Consider the following 20,595-nt stretch of genomic DNA (forward strand, 5'->3'; position numbering starts at 1 on the left):
AACAAAGAAACAGAATTTCTGGAGGATGAGGCCCAGAAATCAGGATTTTAAAAAGATTCCCAGGTGATTCTAATGTGCAGCCAAGGTTGAGAACCACTGATTTAGTGGCATTAAGTACATTCACAATGTTGTGCAACCATCACTACGATCCATCTAGAACGTTTTCATATCCCACACAACTCCCTGTTCCCCACACTCCCGAGCTCCTGGTGACTGCCATTCTACTTTCCATCTTTATGAGTTTGAGTAGAAGCAGGTTTATTTTGCTCAGCACACTATTTTCAAGGCTTATATAATTGAATGGTGCAGAGAATCCTGTATTGTTTAAATATACCATATTTTTTTACTCAGCACTAGTGCTGGACATGGGCTTGTTTGCCCTTTCTCCCTTACAGACAACGCTGCCGTGCCCTTGGATGGATGTGCTAACGTGTGTTGGTGTTCCTCATTTTTGGCTCAGAGGATCCAGAGCGCTTTATATTTCACTTAAGTGATTTCCCATGCAGATAATGATGCAAATCTCTGCCCCACCTTCCTCGTTCTCATTCCTTTCTCTGTGGCTGGAATGGTCAGGCCAGAGTAGGCATTGGAGCCTGGAGGTAGGAATTCTGGCCCTGTCACCAAATAAAGTGACGGCGACACGGCTTAGACTTGACTTATTTTTTAGAGTCACAGAGTCAGCATCACCTCTCCAGGCTCTTCCCACCCCCCGAACCTCCCCCCATTCCAACACTCAACAAGGTATTTGAGGGAGACTCAGGGGTAGATTCCCCAGGGCTGTGCTTGAACCGGTAGACCAGGTTCGGATGGCTAGCTTTACCAGTCTGGCCATGTTCAAAAACCCTCCGAATCGTACAACCTCGCGGCCGCAAGTTTCTCATCAGTCATCTATCCCAATGCCCTTCACCTCTAGTGTGCAGATTGGGATACTGAGGCCCAGAGAGAGATGGGACCAGCAAAGGTCTCTCAGGAGGAGGGAGGGTGACCAGCTGTCCCCATTTGCCTGGGACAGTTCCAGTTCCAGCATGGAAAGTCCTGCATCTCAGGCAAACATCTGGTCTCCCTGAGGCCACAGGGGCAGAGCCAAGATCAGATTGATGTTTCCAAGCTCAAGGCCCTCCACTTGCCCTTCAGTCCTGCTTCCAATCCTACAAGACAGGAGTGAGTGGCACCTCTGATTGTCCTTCCAGACCGGAAAGCTGAAACAATACTTCACAGACCTGGAGGCCTTGGCCATGGTCACCGCTGCCTTCTGCCATGACATCGACCACAGAGGCACCAACAATCTCTACCAGATGAAGTGAGTCAGCCCTTCCCAGCCCCCCCTCCCTACCCTCTACCCCAGGATCCATTCCCCAAGTCTGAACAGCTTCTAGACAGATTCCCTGGCCCGGGAGTAAGTCCTGCTGTCTATAGCTCCCCACTTCCTCCTGCCTTTTGGGTCTGGGTAAACTCCTGCAACAAACAGAATAAATGATTCTCAACTATTTCCACGCCCAAATGCCTGGAGCCTGGGAATATGTTGCCCTATATTCAAAAGGGATTGCAAAACTATGATGAAGTGAAGGATCTTGAAATATAGGGATTATCCTGGATCATCTGAGTGGGGCCCATGTAATCAGAAGAGTCCTTATAAGGGGGAGGAGGGAAGTAAGAGAGGAGAGAAGATACTACACTGCAGGCTTTGAAAGTGGGAGATAAGCTGCAAAATCCAAGAAATATAGGTGGCCTCTAGAAGCTAGAAAAAGCAAGGAAATAGGTTCTCCCCTAGAGTCTCCAGAAAGAAAGGCAGTATGCAGACCCATTTTAGACTGAACTGTAGAGCTGTAGATAAAATACATTTTTAGTTTTAAGCCATTGAGTTTGTCATCATTTTTTATAGCAGCAACAGGAAACAAATACATTAAACTCCCTCACTCTCTTCCTTCCCTTCCTACCTACTGAACTAATTTAAGCCAAGAGGTTAGTAACTGATAATCATTCATCCACCTTGTATTGATAATGCTCTGAATACAAGTGCGGTAGGCCCTAAGCTAGGCAAAGGAGGTACATGCTGAACAAAACAGACACAGTCCCTGTCCTCTCAGAGCTTAGATTCCAGGTAGGCTCTGAAGCATAGTCCTTGAACCATGATCTTGGTGGACCCTCATGACCCACTTGTGGGCTGGGCAGAGCAGGAATGAATGTTATACCCATATTACAGATGAGGAACTGAGGCCCTGCCCAGCGCCCATAACCTGTAAGTCATTAACAAGCACCAGAACGTGCTCCTTTGAGTCTTCTCAATACTTGCACGCTGCTCCAAGACTAGAGACTGTGTTTACATCTTATCTTGTGAGAAGCTAAGTACTGAGGTCACTGTGTGACCCATGGTAAATGCTGAAAAAATATTTATTAAATAAAGATGAGAAAAAACACACTGCTTTGAGGGATTTAATGGCTTCCCCTAAGACTCAGGTATGGAGGATTTAGGGCTTGGTGACCATTAAAGAATGGCCCAGCGCCAGTGTTTATGGATGACTATAGGAGGTACATGAATCTCTAAAATTGCACTTGGCATTGTGTATGTTTTGTACCTTTTTCTGGGGATGAGAGTCCACACTATTCAACAGCTTCTCTAATGAGTCCATGACCCTAAAGACCCTCAGAATCCACTAAAGCCTAAGGGCCAGGAGACCTGATGTCTAGTCCCGGCACCCACCTTCACTGTCTGACAAGTTCCTCTCACTCTGGGCTTAGCCTCTCTGCCGGCAGAATTAGGAGGTGGCAGGACTGGGTGACGTCTTTAACCTTCATCTCCGCCATTCCATGTTGATTCTCTCTGTGTGTGTCTCCCTTTCTTTGCCATTCAGATCCCAGAACCCACTGGCCAAGCTCCATGGCTCCTCCATCTTGGAAAGACACCACTTGGAGTTTGGAAAAACATTGCTGCGAGATGAGGTAGGAGGAGGGCCCTCTGCACAGGAGCCCCCCCCTCACATGAAGCCCGCGTGCGGCCAGGCAGCGCTCTTCCCATTGGCCAGGGCTGCCTCTCCCATCATCTGGGGTGACCATCAGTAGTTGGGTGACTTTACCGCCAGGATCACTTCTCACACCTCTCCTCTGATTTCCTCCTTAGGGCTTGAACATCTTCCAAAACCTCAATCGCAGGCAGCACGAACATGCAATCCACATGATGGACATAGCCATCATTGCCACAGACCTTGCCCTGTATTTCAAGTTAGTATTTCTTCTCATTTTAAGAATAAGAGTAGCAATAGCAATGATTATTACAATAAGAAACATCACAGTTCCAAGCGATTCATGTGTACTGTGTGCGAGGCACAACCCTTGTGCTATGGACCATTACTTCTCACCACAGCTCTGTGAGTTAGATAGTATCGCTCCCATTGTACAGATGGAAAACTGAGATCCAGGGAAAGAGATTTGCTAAGATCAGATAACAAGTTTGACAGTCTGGATTAGAAACATAGGTCTTCACTCCCAGGCCCTGGTTCTTTTAATGTTGTTTTGTTAATCATGTTGTTTTAAGAAGCCTCTCTCTGAAATAGCCGATGTTAGAAGCCCAGGCGTGTCTTATTCTAAGATTTGCTCCATTAACAAATCGGTGTGTTTTGTAGGAAGAGGACAATGTTCCAAAAGATCGTGGACCAATCGAAGACATTTGAAACGCAACAGGAGTGGACGCAGTACATGATGCTGGAACAGACGCGGAAGGAAATCGTTATGTGAGTTGAGATGGGGCTTAAACCCTGATCCTCTGATCCCAGGGTCATAAGATGAGCTGCTGAAGTGACAGGCCTTGCTGCCCTCAGAAGACCCCTGGGGCACTGTCCATTTTGGAGGCCTTTAACATCTGGGGGGAAAATGAGGTTATGCCAAACCAGAATTGTAGAAATCATGGTATATGATTAACCCTTTTTTTTTTTGGCACTAAAATTCAAAACAATACAGTGTTATTTTATTTCTCTGTATAAAAAAGGTATAATATTCGAAATGTTTCCTTCATATAATTCGGAATTGGTGGTAAAGTTATAACTTTAACTTTTTTTTTACAAAACAGAGTATTGTGCTAATTATGATTTGAGTGATAACTATGTGTCACTCAAAATATGTGGCTTCACTTTAGTATTTCTTTCTATATAGCAACGTCCTGCAGTCTAGCTGTGCTATTCATAAACGAGTCGCCTGATTTATATAAAATGTATCGTGGCCCTGTTAGCAGGAGGTCTGGTAATGGGACTCAAATAGAAGTTCTCTGGTAAATACCTTCGTTCACGTCTCTCAATGTGCTCCCACGAGTCACCTCAATCCATGATGGGGTGAGAAGCATAAATGAAAGGCCCTTTGTGAATACGTGGCCCAAGCCCCTGGCTCCCCTGTGATGGGTCCTGGGTGTTGACGGTCAGCGGAGACCAGGCCTTTCCAAGGAAGTGTCAGGTTGATTGTTTATCTCCAGGTGCTTCTGTGGAGATGAGGCTTGATTAAGTCACAAATATAGCAACCTCTGCCACAGAGAAGGGGCAGCCACCGGGACAGGCGCAGGGAAGAGGGGACAAGGAGCAAGTTGTCATTCCCTCAACCCTGCATCGTCCAATCAGGCCTCCACAAGGGTCCCCGATCCTTGGGAGCTGTGGGACCTGCTCCCCGTGAGCAGGGGACGCATTCAGATTACCGACCAGGGAGCAGCCTCACCTGACATTTCAAAATGGTGCAGCGGAGAAGTGAACAAGTGGGAAGAACACCCTGTTCCTGGGTAGGGGGACTTTATATTAAATGCTGTCTATGCTCCTTAATTAACTATTTATTTAAGGTCATTTCAAGGAAAATATCTACTTCATTTTTGTGATAATTGGTAGAGTTAAAAAGAATAATTCCAGAGTAAGTGCTTCAAAGTGAGACATAAAATTCAAAAGTCATAAATTGATTTGTAAACGTGACTACCTAAAAATTAGGGATTTCTGCACAACACACACAGGAATGCATAGCTGAAGTCAGAATGCAAGTGATAACCTGGGGAAGAATATCTGCAGCACTTCTGACGAGAGAGAGAGGGAGAGAGAGAGAGAGAGAGAGAGAGAGAGAGAGAGAGAGAGAGACCGACCTAATTCCTTAGTAAATAGAGTGTTAATACAATTCAAGAAAAAGACTAATCTAATAGAAAACTGAGCAAAAGGCATGAACAGTTCTTTCCCAGAAAAGAATACAGAGGGGTGTAAAATGTGAGAAGAAGACTGTGCTCATATTAAGAGAAATGCAAAATCAAATTACACTGAGATATAATTATTATTTACACTCCTCCTGGCAAAGATTAAACATTTGATAGCACACTGCGGTTAGGCAGAGTGAGTGGCAACAGGCAATCTCATTCACTGCTGGGAATGTAAATGGGTGCAGCCTTTACTGTGGGCAACACCCCCGACAACTGTAAATACTCTCAGACCCAGCAATCCACACCTAGGATTTACCCCCGAGGTATCCTCCCACCTGTGTGCCAAGGAGTATGTACAGTTATTCATCGCAGCATTATTTGTAATCACACAAAAAGATGGAAAGCAACTTAAATATCCATTTGGGGGCACAAAAAGTCAGCTAGATATTTTGCCGGCAAAATAGGTTGATTCAGGACTAACAAAGAATTGCAATACAGAACAAGCAACCATGGCATACAAGTCTGCTAAAACAAAGAGGAAACTATTTTATAGAGGGGAAGAGGAAATTGGGAGGACTACCATAAACAGAGAACTCCCTGTTATGCTTTGAGGACTATGTAGGGGATGAGAGAGCGCCCCCTTCTGGCCTCCCTAGTACTTTTTTATTTGTATGTTTTGTTTTGTTGAGCCTCACCTGAGGATATTTTTTTCCATTGATTTTTAGAGAAAGTAGAGGGAGGAAGAAAGGGAGGGAAGAGAGAGAGAGAGAGAGAGAGAGAGAGAGAGAGAGACAGAGAGACACATTTATTGGTTGCCTCCTGCATGTGCCCTGAGACCAGGGCTAGGAATTGAACCTGCAACCCAGGTATGTGCCCTTGATGGGGAACAGAACCTGTGACCCTTCGGTGCACGGGTTGACGCTCTAACCACTGCTCAGAGCCCTACTACATTTGAAATGCGGTTTCTGTACTTTTCATACAATGGAATGCCATATAGCCTTTACAAAAAAAAAGATAGGAAGGATTTCCAAAATACAATTTTTTTCAAAAAGGCAAAGGCCAGACTTCAATCACTGAAAAAGCCCAGGCAGTGTTAGTGGAAGTCTTCAGACTGAGGCACACAAACCCCTCCCGCTGCCTTCCCATCCCAAAGCCTTCAAGAGGTATGGTGGTGTGGCTGGCCTCGCAGGAACCGTGTTCTCTTGCTTAGCAGTGTCTTCCTAAGAAAGTACAGAGGGTGACACATTGTCAGTTCCCGCACTCCTCTCCCACTTCACAAAATAAAGGCAAACGTGCTCTTCTTTGAATCTTCTTACGGAGCAAAGGCCTCTGTGCCATCAAACAGAGGGACTATTTGAGAGCCTCTTAATCAAGGCATTATAAACCCAAGTCGGGCTTCAGGCCTTCCCTGTCTCACATATTTTTTGTTAAAAGCAAAACAAGGCATTAGCAAAAGGGAATTTGGATTGAACAGCGGGGCAGCAGGAGCTGAGACATTTTACAAACTTCCTTCCTTCAGTGAATGTACCACTGATATCAGGACAAAAGTGCACCAATAACAAGCACTGAAGGCAGCTGCACTTGAGTTCATCCACATCACTATTGTCTGTCTGTCTACCTATTTGTCTATTTACTTATCTATCTAGTCTCCCTACACATCTATCTACTTCTACCTTTCTTAGAATTAAGGATAAAAAAATAAGGATGCATTCTAACATGCTTATTTGAGCTGAAAAAGAAAATCAGATTCTTTCTGACAGAAACAAACCTGATTCGCCTGCTTTCGTTGACAGTAAAAGACTGGCATTTCCAATTATGTTCATGGCAAACATTCCCACAAATTAAATGAGTCAAATCTGCAGCTTCAGCCCGGCTGTGGTGGCTCAGTGGGTGAGTGTAGACCTATGAACCAGGAGGTCATGGTTCGATTCCCGGTCAGGGCACTGGCCCGGGTTGCGGGGCTCTATCCCCAGTGTGGGTTTTGCAGGAGGCAGCTGACCAATGATTCTCTCTCATCATTGATGTTTCTATCTCTCTCTCCCTCTCCCTTCCTCTCTGAAATCAATAAAAATATATTTTTAAAAATATTTGTAGCTTCAAAGTTTTGATGAAATAGTTAAAAATTGTTATTCGATATAAGCACTTTATAAAAAATTTAACACTGGGAGATATAACTAGTAATGTTTTACTAGGTCTAACCCATTCTGAGTATCTTGGGTTTACCAAAGTGTTGCAGAGAAACTGTCAGGGGTGTAATTTACAGTCATGTGAAGGTCTCGGTCAAAACTTTATGGCATACTTCCCAGAAATTGAGGAAGCGAATGATCGTAATGTTAGCTTTAAACAAAACTGAAGGAGAATCTCACTGAATCACCAGCTGATTGGCCATTCAGAATAATGATTACAGTATGATTGTTAATGGTTAATTTGGAAAAATTCAAAGAATTGGTTGACAGTGTTGTAACAAAACTCCATCCATTCCCAAGGTTTCTAATTAGCTGCACCTATACAAATTAAAAAATGGCAGAAAATAGCTGTTAATTCCTATCTCAGCCTAACGATAAGAAATATTCATTCATTAACTGATTTTTAAAAAATAGTCCTACCCTGTCTCAGTAAAAGATGAATTTCCAAAAATATTTACTTTGAGTGTTTAGTAATTAAATATAAAAATAGGCAATATGTATATTTTATTGGTTAATTGTGTAAAAATAATAACTTAATCCAAAATAAAAAATTTCAAAACTTGGAGGCCTATGGTCAAAGAAAAAAATATGTACATAAGTTCAATTAGTGGATATATTTGGTTGCAGATAAATATGAAAGGGAGATCAACGAAAGACTTTTAATATATATTACACATATACATGCTCAAAAATCTTTCATTGATATATATACATATAAACAGACATATATGCATTACATATATATAGACCAATACTCATACATGTATACACATGTATGCACACACATATGTAAAAAATTAGGATAGCCCTGGCCAGTGTGGCTCAGTTCGTTGAGCGTCATCCCATGCACCAAGAGGTCACCGGTTTGGTTCCTGGTCAGGACAGATGCCCAGGTTGTGGGCTCAATCCCTGGTAAGGGTAGGACACCCAATTGGCATCAGAATTGGTCGTTGTGAGGGGAACACCCATCACCTCTGTCCTGTACTTCGATTATCTTGGCTTCTTCTAGTCAGAGGTCCAAACCTAACCCCTTGACACGTCTGAAGTCCGTTGACTTTACTAGACTCCCACACAGCTATTTCTTGGATTGCCCTCCTCATATGTTTACTCTGGGGCCAAGATTCTAAAATAACTCTTGAGGGGGGTGGGGTGGGGAATGACTTCCCATTCTTCATAAAACCCTTTACATATATTGCCACTTAATTCCAGATTTCCACTCTTGACAGTCTGGCCAAACCATGAGTTGAGAGGGCTCAGAGATCCTCAAGTGCTGGGCTGTGAGGATCCTGCTGGCTTTGTACAGCTCATGAGCTAAGAATGGCTATTACATGCCCTAGCCCAGTGGTCGGCAAACTGCGGCTCACGAGCCACATGCGGCTCTTTGGCCCCTTGAGTGTAGCTCTTCCACAAAATACCACGTGCAGACACGCACATACAGTGCGATTGAAACTTCGTGGCCCATGCACAGAAGTCGGTATATATATTTTAAAAAGAATGGCTATTACATTTTTTAATGGTTGATGGTAAAAAAATCAAAAGGAGAATATTTCCTGACAAATGAAACTTAGAAGAAATTTAAATTTCAGTACCTGTAAATAGAAAAATGTATTATTCTATGGAGGGCTGGAGGGCTGCATTATGCGTTTCTGTGGGCCCTGGGTGCTTTGCCTTCCTGGCTTCTTTCTCCATTAAGATAAATAAACAAATTAATTAATTAATTAAAATTTTATATTTTCTGACTGTGTTTGTATAAAAACAAATATAATCCGGGCTGAATTCATTATTATATATCTACCATTATTCTCTTTTTTTCTTCTAATTTTAAAAGAAATTAAAATTAAACATCATCATGGGCCCCTAAAAGTATCCTGGGCCCTGAGCCCAACAGATGAGTGGCCCTGACCTTATGGCTGCCTTCACGTCATATCATGATGAGGTTGAGTAGTTGCTATACAGATCACTGTGGTTGACAACACCTAAGATATTGACTATCTGGCCCTTCTCAGAAAAAGTTGTCAGCTCCTGGTCAGACGTTTTTCAAATGAGGAATGTCAGGCCCTGAGGGACAAAGTGACTCGCCGACTGTCACATGGGCATTAGTGGAGAACCAAAGGCTGGAACCCAAGTCACTCCACCCGTCTCCTGCACACCCACAGTTTTCTCAGGCTCCCTCAGACCTTCCCCCTGCAGGCCACACCCGCCAGGCCAGGTGTAACGCCAGGGCATGCCTGGGTGCCCGTTCAGGTTGGCTGGGATGTTTTCAGGGGCCAGGGAGAAGGGCTACTGAGCTGCACAGCTGCGTGGAAGAGACATTTGCTCTGGGGATGGGCCAAGGAGGGCAGGAGCTCAGCTTGTTTCAGCCAGGCAGCTAGACTCACCTGGCAACCCTGAACAAACGCTTAATGTGATGAAGGTAATGATAATGAGGAGGAGGACAATGCGTGCACTAGCAAAATCATCTCAGGACGGATTAATTACATTGAACATATGAAATTGCTGATTTTTTACTGTTTTTGATCCACAAAATCTGAATTTCATATGACCCAATCTAATATGATTATCTCATTTTCTTTCTTTATTTTTAATATATTTTTATTTATTTCAAAGAGGAAGGGAGAGGGAGAGAGAGATAAAAGCATCAATGATGAGAGAGAATCATTGGTTGGCTGCCTCCTGCATGCCTCCAACTGGGGATCAAGCCTGCAACCTAGGCATGTACTCTTAACCGAATCAAACCTGGGACCCTTCAGTCCTCAGGTGGATGCTCTATCCACTGAGCCAAACCGGCTAGGGATTATCTCATTTTACAAATGAGCAAATGGAGACTCGAACACATTAAGTCACTTGCTCCAGGTGCAGCAAGTAAGAAGACCGAGGATCTAATTGTGTCTGATTCCAAAGTTCTGCATGGCATTTTATACTGTTCTCCCATTCAGCTCCGTCCCCTGCTCTTGAAGACTTGCCAAGAGGAAATGGTACAAATTTCTCAGCATGCAAAGTCTTCATGACATACTCCTACTCTCTTCTACAGGATAACCATGCTGTCCCTAACTCTCTACCCAGACACCTCCCTCTTCCTCACTTTGCATGTCTAATCCACTCCCGAAGCCCTGTTGAGTTTACTTCTCAAATGCCTTGCCTAGCTGGATACTTCTTTTTATCATCTCCTTCATCTCTTGTCCTTGTAATGCCTTGTTTTTAGGGCACGAGGTTTTGGATTGGCCTTTCTGGTACCCCAGTGTCCTCTCCCCATCTCCCCACACACCAGATCTGTCTATGAAACACAGGCGTGTTTCCCCAACAGTTGGGAGTGATTTTCACATGATCTCTCCAGCCGAGCACAGTAAACACTCAGTGGAGCCACACCTGTGGACTTAAAATGAGGGCCTGACAGGTAACAGGAAGCCAGTGACTCTTGTATGCAAAGCTGACTGTTCATTTGTTTAATCTGTTTGCCGGTAAGCATAAGGTATCTACAACACTTAGCATTAAGCAAAAGGCGCGTCTTCTGAAGTTATTACAAAACATAAAGGTGTTTCAAAGAAATGTATGCATTTCTGAAAGCTTTTTTGCTTGAGGGTTTGCTTAATTAAAGATATTTAGAAAAGAACCAAGATGGTAGCATAGTAACCGCCTGTGCTCACCGCCTCCCACAACCACATCGGAATTACAACTAAAATACAGAACAACCATCACTTAGAACCGCCTGAAAGCCGGCTGAATGGAAGTCCTGTAACTAGAGAAGTAAAGAAAAAAGCACTTTGAGAGGGGTACCAGGGCCGGTGGCGCGGAACCGACGTGTGCTTTTTTTATAATTGGGAGGGAGATTGTTCCTGCGGAGGCCGCTGGTAAAAAACAGGGGGTCCCAGCCCCACACCAGACCCCCAGCCCAGGGTTCCAGAGCTGGGAAGAGAAGTCCCCGCAATTAAGGGCTGTAAAAACCAGCGGGTTTGGGGCTCAGTGACACGGAGGCTGCTGGAATCCCAGGTGTTCCTCTTAAAGGCCCGAGCACAAACTTAGACTTCTGGCTTCTTCCAAGTTCCAGCACCGCGGGACCCAGACACATAAGGGGAGGAACTGGATGGTCCGGCATCAGGGCAGGAATTCCGGGGCACTTTCTCCCAGATGAGGGTGCTCCAAGGGGTCACTGTGCCTGTGGGGGGGGGGGGGGGAAGCCCCCCTTCCGTCATAGCTGACGAGTTTCCATCAACTTGACCCACTCCGTTTGCTCCGCCCTGAGGATTCCCTGAGACCCCGCCCCATCCAATTTGTAGCCCAACCCAAGCTGTTTGAAGCAGCTTTCCCATATGAATGGCTTGTCCTGGCACAGGCTTCAGACTTGACTAAAATCTCTCAAGCAAGCTGCAGCTGGTGACAGCATGCTCCACACCTATCAATAAAAGGCCCCAGACCCAGCACTAGTACCAGCCCGCCTGACTTCACAGCTGGGCCCTGCCTGGGGACCTCCACCCTGAGCCACTGGGCCCCACAGGACACCTCCCACAGAAGGCCACTCTACCAAGTCCAGGAGGCATAGCAGCTCTACCCAATACACAGAAACAAACACAGGGAAGCATCCAAAATGTGGAGACAAAGAAACAGGTCACAAAAGGAAAGAAATGGAAACAAGTTAACTCCTGGATACAGAGTTCAAAACCATGGTTATAAAGTTAGTCAAGGATCTTCATGAGACTTTCAAGGATCTTAGCGAGAATGTCAAAGACATGAAAAAGGACCAGTCAGAAATTAAGCATACACGAACTGAAATAAAGAATAATTTACAGCCCTGGCTGGTTTGGCTCAGTGGATAGAGCGTTGGCCTGTGGACTAAAGGGTCCCGGGTTTGATTCCGGTCAAGGGCACATGCCTGGTTGTGGGCTCCATCCCCTATAGGGGGTGTACAGGAGGCAGCCCATCAATGATTCTCTCTCATCATTGATGTTTCTCTCTCTCTCTCCCTCTCCCTTCCTCTCTGAAATCAATAAAAATATATTTTTTAAAAAGAATGATTTACAGGGATTCAACAGAAGAGGATTCTGAGAATTACTGCAGCATCTCCCCTCCTTCCTTCCTACCCTCTCCATCCTACAAGTGTTGCCAACCTGCATTACTGGGCCCTAAATTTTCAATAGCTCTTCATGCATGTTGGATACAGTCTACACTCCCAGCAAGGATTAACCCCACACCACGTGGCCCTGGATTCCCCCCAAGACACTCATGCCACTACCCCCCGTCTCTGAAACACCTTCTTGAATTCCCCTCTTGCTCCAATTCTTTATCCATTCTCCTCCCTTTCCATCTTATGTTGTACCTGCCTGTGTAATAATACTTATCTCACCTTCTATTATTAGGAAACTCCTTTAAGAGTTCATCTTTCAATCCTTTCTTTCTTTCCCCAACCCTTTCCTCAACTCCTTTTTTTTAAAATTTCATGAGTTCACTTTTTATTTGCAACAACATTTTATTAGGAAAATTTTTCAGACACACAGAGAGTTGAAAGAATGTTATGCCCACCCTCCAGATTCTGCCATTAACATATTGCCAATTCATCCCTTTATCTGTTAATCCAGCTTATTTGTTGGATGTGTTTCAGAGTAAGTTGCAGGCATCAGCGCACTTTCCTGCAAATACATCAGCACGTATCTCATTAACTAGAGGTCAATATTTGTTTACAGCTCTTTTTTTTTTTTTTCTTTTAAGGCAACCGTTACCTACAATGAAATGTGCAGATCCTAAGTGTACCGCTTATAAGTTTTGACAATTCCTTACTCTACTTCTTAATGCAAAGCTTTCTCACAATGACTGAGCCACACAAGCATTGCCCACTGAGGCACACGTGGTTCTTGGGAGATGAGCAAAAACTCTTAGACGTTTCAATGGCCTGTGGCCCTCTAAACAGATATACAGTATGTCTGTGGTAATTAAAATTTTATGGTGGAGCAATTATAGAAAAACTTTGTCTAAGAAGGATTTTTGGCAGGAGACGGGGAGGATGATGGGAAAAGGTTGACAAACATTGTTCTATACCAGACAGGCGAGAAGGAACTCTGAAGATGTGATAAGATTGAAATGAAATTGATTTCTACGAAATGGCTAGAACAGTGTGTGGTATATCATAAAAACCCAGAATATGTTCATGATAATTACCAATATTTATTGTGCACATACTATGCCCAGGCGCATGCTAAGATTTTGATACACATGATCTCATTCAATCTTGCACCCACTCCATGAAGAAATTACCATTATTATTACCGTCAAGCACACTGAGGCTCGGAGAGGTTGGTTTAATTGCTCAATGTCAAACTCCTGGTAATTGACAGAGGGAGGATTTAAACCACCGTCTGACTTCAAAGCCCCCCCCCCCTCAGATGTACTGGGGAAGTGACCCCCCCTCCTCACAATGGGGTGAGGTCACGTACTAGTTGGGGGACAGAAAGAAGGGGTAGATGGAGTTAACAGTACGTGCAGCCTTCAATGGCTCTGGACTGATGGGTGGTGTCCTGTGCCCAGGGCCATGATGATGACCGCCTGTGATCTCTCAGCCATCACCAAGCCCTGGGAGGTGCAGAGCAAGGTATGGCCTCCTCCGGAGCCGAGAGGAGGGGGTTCCAGTACTGGTGGCAGCAGCTAAGGTGGCTTGGGGTCCCCAGCTCCAGAGGCAGCCCACTTTGCCCCGTCCTCCTCCGGCAAGACAAGGAGCTCACTTTAGGACCCTCCCATGATGACCGTGACGTGGGGGTGGCGGGGCCGGGGTGGGGTTTATGCTTTTGTTGAGCTGGAAATCCAAGTGGAGTGGAATAGAATCGCGGGACACGGGCAGGAGGACTGGGGCTGGGGCTGACTCAGGGTTGGGGGGGTCTGCCTGTTGCAGGTAGCTCTGCTGGTTGCTGCTGAATTCTGGGAACAAGGTGACCTGGAGCGCACGGTGCTGCAGCAGAACCCCATTGTGAGTAGCGAGGGGACGTCAGCCTGACGTGGGTGTGTGACCTCTTCCTGGTGGACACCTGTGACCTTGCCCTGGCAGAGGACTGTGTCCTCTCCCCACCCCCTGACACAGAGATGGCCTTTCCCTAGGCCACCGTCAGCCTCCTCACTGGGGAACATGTTAGAGATGCAAACTCACAGGCCCCACCCCAGACCTCCCTCAGCAGAGACTGTGGGGGTGAGCCCAGCAAGGGTGCCCTCCCAGAGTTTGGGACCCTGCTCTGATGGGATGGGCTTAGCCCACGCAGCTAAGCAGAGACTGACAAGTGGATACCAAAACTTGGATTTCCCTTTTAGTTCCAACAGCCTGGGCGGCCACCTCCTGGGCCCTGTTCTAATAGCAGAGTGTCCCGGGGAGGAAAGGTCTTGTTTGTCAAGCTGAGGACCCACCGATGTTGATAGTTCAACCGGACTGGACAGTCAGCCGGCTCCCCGCTGGAGGTCAGTTAGAGGGTTCACTGAGGGCCCTGCTCTGGGGCAGGGCTAGGAGGTAAAGGTGGGGTAAAAGAGAGAGACCTTTTGGGGACAGAATCACAGATGTGGGGATGGGCTCACCTGTGAGGTGCTGAAAGTGCTGGGGTACCCCGTGAGGCCGGAGGGAAAGTGGCAGGGCTGTGAGGAGCCAGCAATGAGCATGACCAGCAAGGGCCAGTGGGATTTGTGACTCTCTTCTTCCTTTAACACAGCAGTTCTCAACCTGTGGGTCGCGACCCCTTAGGGGGTCGAATGACCCTTTCACAGGGGTCGCCTAAGACCATCGGAAAACACATATTGAATATATAATTACATATTGTTTTTGTGATTAATCACTATGCTTTAATTATGTTCAATTTGTAACAATGAAAATACATCCAGCATATCAGATATTTACAGTACGATTCATAACAGTAGCAAAATTACAGTTATGAAGTAGCAGCGAAAATAATTTTATGGTTGGGGGTCACCACAACATGAGGAACTGTATTAAAGGGTCGCGGCATCAGGAAGGTTGAGAACCACTTCTTTAACAGCTCATAATGGACAGGGCATGGCTAATGAACCCTCTGTAGCCAGACCCAACCATTAGCCACAGCCGGCCATTGTTTTATCTCTGCCCTTTCCCTGTGCATTTTTAATCTTTTGGCTGATGTATTTTAAAGGAAGTACGTCTCAGAGGTCATTTCTTCCATGAATACATTATAGTTTGTATCTCTAAGAGTTAAGAACTTTATTTTTTTAAAATATATTTTATTGATTTTTCACAGAGAGTAAGGGAGAGGGATAGAGAGTTAGAAACATCGATGAGAGAGAAACATCAATCAGCCGCCTCCTGCACACCCTCCTGCACACCCCCTACTGGGGATGTGCCCGCAACCAAGGTACATGCCCTTGACCGGAATCGAACCTGGGACCCTTCAGTCCGCAGGCCAACGCTCTATCCCCTGAGCCAAACCGGTTAGGGCCAAGAGATAAGAACTTTAAACAAACACACACAACCACCATACCATTATCACCTCATGATAATGATTAGTCATAATTCGTGAATATCCACTAATCCCCAGCTCCTTCACTTTCCCTGTTGAGTAATGAAAATCATTTCGTTTGATTTGCTCAGATCAGGACCCAATCAAGGAACCAGCGCCCTCCTGTTGTTGCCGTGTTTATTGTCTCTTTTCATCAACAGTTGTTTCCTCGTCCTCTTTCTTTCTTTTCTTCTTCTTTCTTTCTTTTTCTTTCTTTCTTTCTTTCTTTCTTTCTTTCTTTCTTTCTTCTTCTCTTCTTCTCTCTCTCTCTCTCTCTTCTCTCTCTCTCTCTTCTCTCTCTCTCTCTCTCTCTCTCTCTCTCTCTCTCTCTCTCTCTCTCTCTCTCTCTCTTTCTTTCTTTCTTTCTTTCTTTCTTTCTTTCTAACCTTCCGTATGTCATTTATTTGTTGAAGGGGTGGGTCTTCTGTTGTGCAGTGTCCACCTCGTGGTGTTATTTAACATGTCCCACTAGCCCTGTATTTCCTGCAACCTGCTAGTTCCATCTGGAAACTTGATGAGTTGGAGGCTTGGTCTTGGTTTGGCAAGAATGCCTCACCCGCAGGAGGGGCCAGCGCAGTTAACTCTTTCTCCCCCACGCCAGCCCATGATGGACAGAAACAAGGCGGACGAACTCCCCAAGCTGCAGGTCGGCTTCATTGACTTTGTCTGCACCTTCGTCTACAAGGTGGGTTCTGTGTTTTCTCGGGCCCAGGGCCTTGTCGTTGATAAAGCCGGGGTTCCCAAATGCCAGCAGGAACCCTAAGCCCTGGCGAGTGGCCAGCGGGTGGTATTTTACAAAGCCCTTCTCCTCTGCAGTGGCATTGGTCCTCAGACAGCCCTGGGGGGTCTTGTGGGACAAACGACTAAGCAAGGTGTCAGGCAGGGAAGGGAAGCACCGCAGACTCACACCCTCCTCACTTCCCTACCTGGTGGGCATGTGACCTGTCGGGCAGATAACCTGGAATCCCTCTCTGAGCTCTTGCTCAAAGCTGCCGTCTCCCTCTTAGAAACCCACTTTTACATGATCTGTGCCACCGCTCACCTCCCACTTGTTACTATTACTCAGGCGTGTTCCACGTGAGGCCAGAGATGAGAAATGACAGGCCCGAGGTCACTGGGGTCAGCCATGAGATGGGCTGAGAGCCAGGCCGCCTCCCCCTCGGTCCAGGGCTCCTTCTGTTGTGTGAGCTGCACCCCTTTGGTTTGGAAGAAGTTCAAGTGCTCCCAGAGGTGAACAGGTGCCTCTCTGACATAACACAGGCTCAGGGGCCAGGGGGGTGGAGGGGCATGCTCTGAGCACCAGGGCAGAGCAGCCAATGCTCTGTTATCCTCAGTATGTTGTCAAACAAGGAGCCTGGGCTAAGGGCTTGATGTGTGTTACCAGCCCCGTGAGGTAGGTATTATCTCTGCAGGCGACCTGCCCAAGGTCACACAGCTCCTGGCAGAGCCTGGATCTGAACCAGGCAGCTCCGAGCACAGCCCACCCGATTTGCATATCAGTTTCCTCACCTAACACTCTGGTGGTGGTGGTGGTTGGGGGAGTGGGGGTAAGGGGGGATGAATCTTGTTTCCCACCTCCCAGGAGTTTCTGAGGAGGGAGGGAGGTGACCGCTTCTCTCTCTCCCAGGAATTCTCCCGCTTCCATGAGGAGATCACTCCCATGCTGGATGGGATCACCAACAACCGCAAGGAGTGGAAAGCACTTGCTGACGAGTATGAGGCCAAGATGAAGGCTGTGGAAGAGGAGAAGCAGAAGCAGCAGGCAGCCAAGCAAGGTTCTCAGTGGGGGGGAGGGGGAGCCCTGACCCCCATACCGAGTGCTCACGGTGTGCCTGGCCTGGCCTGGCCGCAGAGCCACACACACGGGGTCCCATTCAGACCCTGCCATCACCTATTATTGTCCCCATCCTACGAAGGAGGGCACCGAGGCTGGCAGGCGTACTGTGGTCACGTCGCACCATTAGTAAGTGGCAGGGCCTGGTTCCCAGGATTGAGGCTCCCCGCAAGGATTCCCTGACTGCGTGCAACCAGCACTGGACAGAGGGTTCTACCCAGGGGCAAAGAAGAAAGCCTAAACTCACTGGTTAAAAGGAATTTGAGGCCACATTTCCAGCCTTCTGTGTGATGTTTGAATCCTATCTATGCCGTCATGACCCTTTGCTTGCACACTACTAGTGACAGAGAGCTCACTACCTTACAGGAAAGCCTCATTCAGTCATATTAGAAAACTCTTCTTTGAACTGAAACTGTTCTCCTGATTGAAACTTCCACTTAATGGCCATAGCCCTGCCTTCAGGAATCGAATGGGATTCATTTTTCCCATCTCTTCCCAGTCTCGCGCGCCCAAGTCATTTCCTTTACTGGTTGTGTGGCGCTAGTTCCTTCCTAAGATACGGCTGCTCGTCCCCGCCCCACACTGACTGTCCTCCTCTGCACACGTCCCGTGCCCATCGTTCTTAGCCTGGACGGGTCTCCAGCTCCGCTCTGCAGGGTGGGGGTGATTCTGAACTGGTGGCTACAATTGTGGGGCCACCACTCAGGGTTTTGTAAGTCGTGCTTTCACAGCTCCAGGATTTGTATGACAGCCACCACAGATTTGTATCATACTCACAATTTTCCAGAAAATGGCAGTCAAGTGTCCAGGGGAAGAAGTGTCTTTTTCTAATTTGCACAAATTGTCTTATGGGCTAGTGGCTGGGCTGTGCTAACTTACAGCCTGCAAGATGTCTTTTGTTTGGCTTGCATTTGTTTCAAGTGTGAATTTGCTGCCTGTGTTTTACAAATGGAGAGAATTCCAATTTTAAAAGTTTAGATTTCTGCCGAAACCGGTTTGGCTCAGTGGATAGAGCATCGGCCTGCGGACTGAAAGGTCCCAGGTTCGATTCCGGTCAAGGGCATGTACCTTGGTTGCGGGCACATCCCCAGTAGGGGTTGTGCAGGAGGCAGCTGATCGATGTTTCTCTCTCATCGATGTTTCTAACTCTCTATCTCTCTCCCTTCCTCTCTGTAAAAAATCAATAAAATATATTTAAAAAAATAAAAAAGAAAAAAAAATAAAAGTTTAGATTTCTGGCATGTCTTTTGAAAAGATCAACATCTGGCCACACCCATCGGCATTTCTGCATGGGAACAATTAGCTGGAACTGAGTGGCATCCCATCCCACCCCTTTATTTTATTTTTTTTAAAATATATTTTCATTGATTTCAGAGAGGAAGGGAGAGGGAGAGATAGAAACATCAATGATGAGCGAGAATCATTGATCAGCTGCCTTCTGCACGCCCCCTACTGGGGATCGAGCCTGCAACCCAGGCATGTGCTCTTGACTGGAATTGAACCTGCAACCCTTTAGTCCACAGGCCAATGCTCCGTCCACTGAGCCAAACTGGCTAGGGCCCCTCCCCACCCCTTTAGATGGGACAGGGGAATCTCCCCAGTTTGCCACAGTCCCCGCCACTCCCTGCTGTCTCTCAGATATTAGTGCCAAGTGTGGGTCGCCACTTACCATCATGATTGCTGTTATTTTTCTTAGTGTAGAGAAACATTCTTGCTTTCTGATTCCCCTTGCACTTGGCTTGCCTTCTGCATGTGTGGTTAGCTATTGGCCTCTGAAAGCCCTTGAATTTGCAACTCTTGGTCGATACCAGGGCAGAGGGGAAGCCCTCTGCAGCCTCCTCTCACCTGGTGTGCTGTCTTTCTGTCTGATTGCAGCAGCCCCGGGAAATCAGCCTGGGGGGAACCCCGGCCCTGGAGGGGGCGCGCCTGCATCCAAGTCCTGCTGTATCCAGTAGCCCACGGGGGACCCGCTGACCAGAATGGCACTGCCCTGCGTGGGAAGAGATCACCTGAGCCACGGGCGAACAGGACACCTCCCGAGAAGTCGAGTCATAGGAGTTGCAAGCTGAGTGAGACTTTAGCTTACATCTTAGCGAGGGGCTTTCAAGTTCTCAGCCTTGAGAACTTTTGATTGAGCTAAAGCCGACATTCTAGCTGTCATAGACATCAATTAAATATGTAAGGAATGCCAGGTTCAACTGCCCACAGAGTCATGTTTTTGTCCTTATGCTTTCATTTCTACTTTATTCTAAACATTTTCAATCATTCTCAAAAGTAGAGAATTATACAATGCACCCCCACCCAGCACCCTATTCCAATATGGAGCTTCTGCCACACTTGTTTCATCTGTCCTTTTATATTCTTCAACTTTTCCTTGGCTGAAGTATTTAAAAGAAAATTCCAGACAGACCATTCCAGACATTTGGGCGTTTTCTAATGTAACCACATCATTATCACAAGCAACAAACGGACACCTAGCACCCAGGGTGGTTATGCTGTGATGAGCTGTCCGGACCCTCTACTGTAGAGAGAAGGCTTGCAGTCCCAGCGGCTGAGTGCTGCCGGCAGACAACCCTGTGCCGCCCCTTTGGGGATGACCTCAGCTGCACGGAGACACTTCGCCCAAGGGCACACCCTTCCCCTGGGTGGCCTGCAGCCCACGGCTGATCCATGCCAGGAGTTAAGGTCTGGCCCTGTTGGCCCAACAGGGGACAGCTCTGCAGGGCCACCCCAGCTCCAGGACGAGGTCCACTGCAGAGGCTGCCTTCTGGGGAACCCAGCTCGGGACAGCAGTTCTCCCCCATTGTCGCAGCTATGTCTTTAAGAGTTGGTTTGCTCGAATCTGACCCAGACAAATTCTACACTTTTAGCCGTCTTTTAAGTGGTTTTAAATCTTTTTTCTTGTTGCAGAGTGTCAGTTGGCCCATATTCTGG

The 20,595-nt window shown here is 46.6% G+C and overlaps 1 protein-coding gene across 1 annotated transcript in view; it reads left to right on the forward strand.

Annotated features, from left to right (window-relative positions):
• PDE6A (phosphodiesterase 6A) overlaps positions 1 to 19,856 on the forward strand; it is a 40,456-nt gene extending 20,600 nt beyond the window's left edge. Inside the window, exons 14-22 of the mRNA XM_036314654.1 lie at positions 1,191 to 1,300; positions 2,853 to 2,940; positions 3,119 to 3,219; positions 3,621 to 3,728; positions 13,852 to 13,915; positions 14,213 to 14,287; positions 16,429 to 16,512; positions 17,455 to 17,602; positions 19,537 to 19,856. Coding sequence (XP_036170547.1) covers positions 1,191 to 1,300; positions 2,853 to 2,940; positions 3,119 to 3,219; positions 3,621 to 3,728; positions 13,852 to 13,915; positions 14,213 to 14,287; positions 16,429 to 16,512; positions 17,455 to 17,602; positions 19,537 to 19,616 — 858 coding nt within the window. The 3' untranslated portion in view covers positions 19,617 to 19,856. The remainder of the gene's footprint in view (positions 1 to 1,190; positions 1,301 to 2,852; positions 2,941 to 3,118; positions 3,220 to 3,620; positions 3,729 to 13,851; positions 13,916 to 14,212; positions 14,288 to 16,428; positions 16,513 to 17,454; positions 17,603 to 19,536) is intronic.
• Positions 19,857 to 20,595: the final 739 nt, after the last annotated feature.

The sequence above is a fragment of the Myotis myotis genome, unplaced genomic scaffold, assembly GCF_014108235.1.
Source record: "Myotis myotis isolate mMyoMyo1 unplaced genomic scaffold, mMyoMyo1.p scaffold_m19_p_6, whole genome shotgun sequence".
Lineage (NCBI taxonomy): Eukaryota > Metazoa > Chordata > Mammalia > Chiroptera > Vespertilionidae > Myotis > Myotis myotis.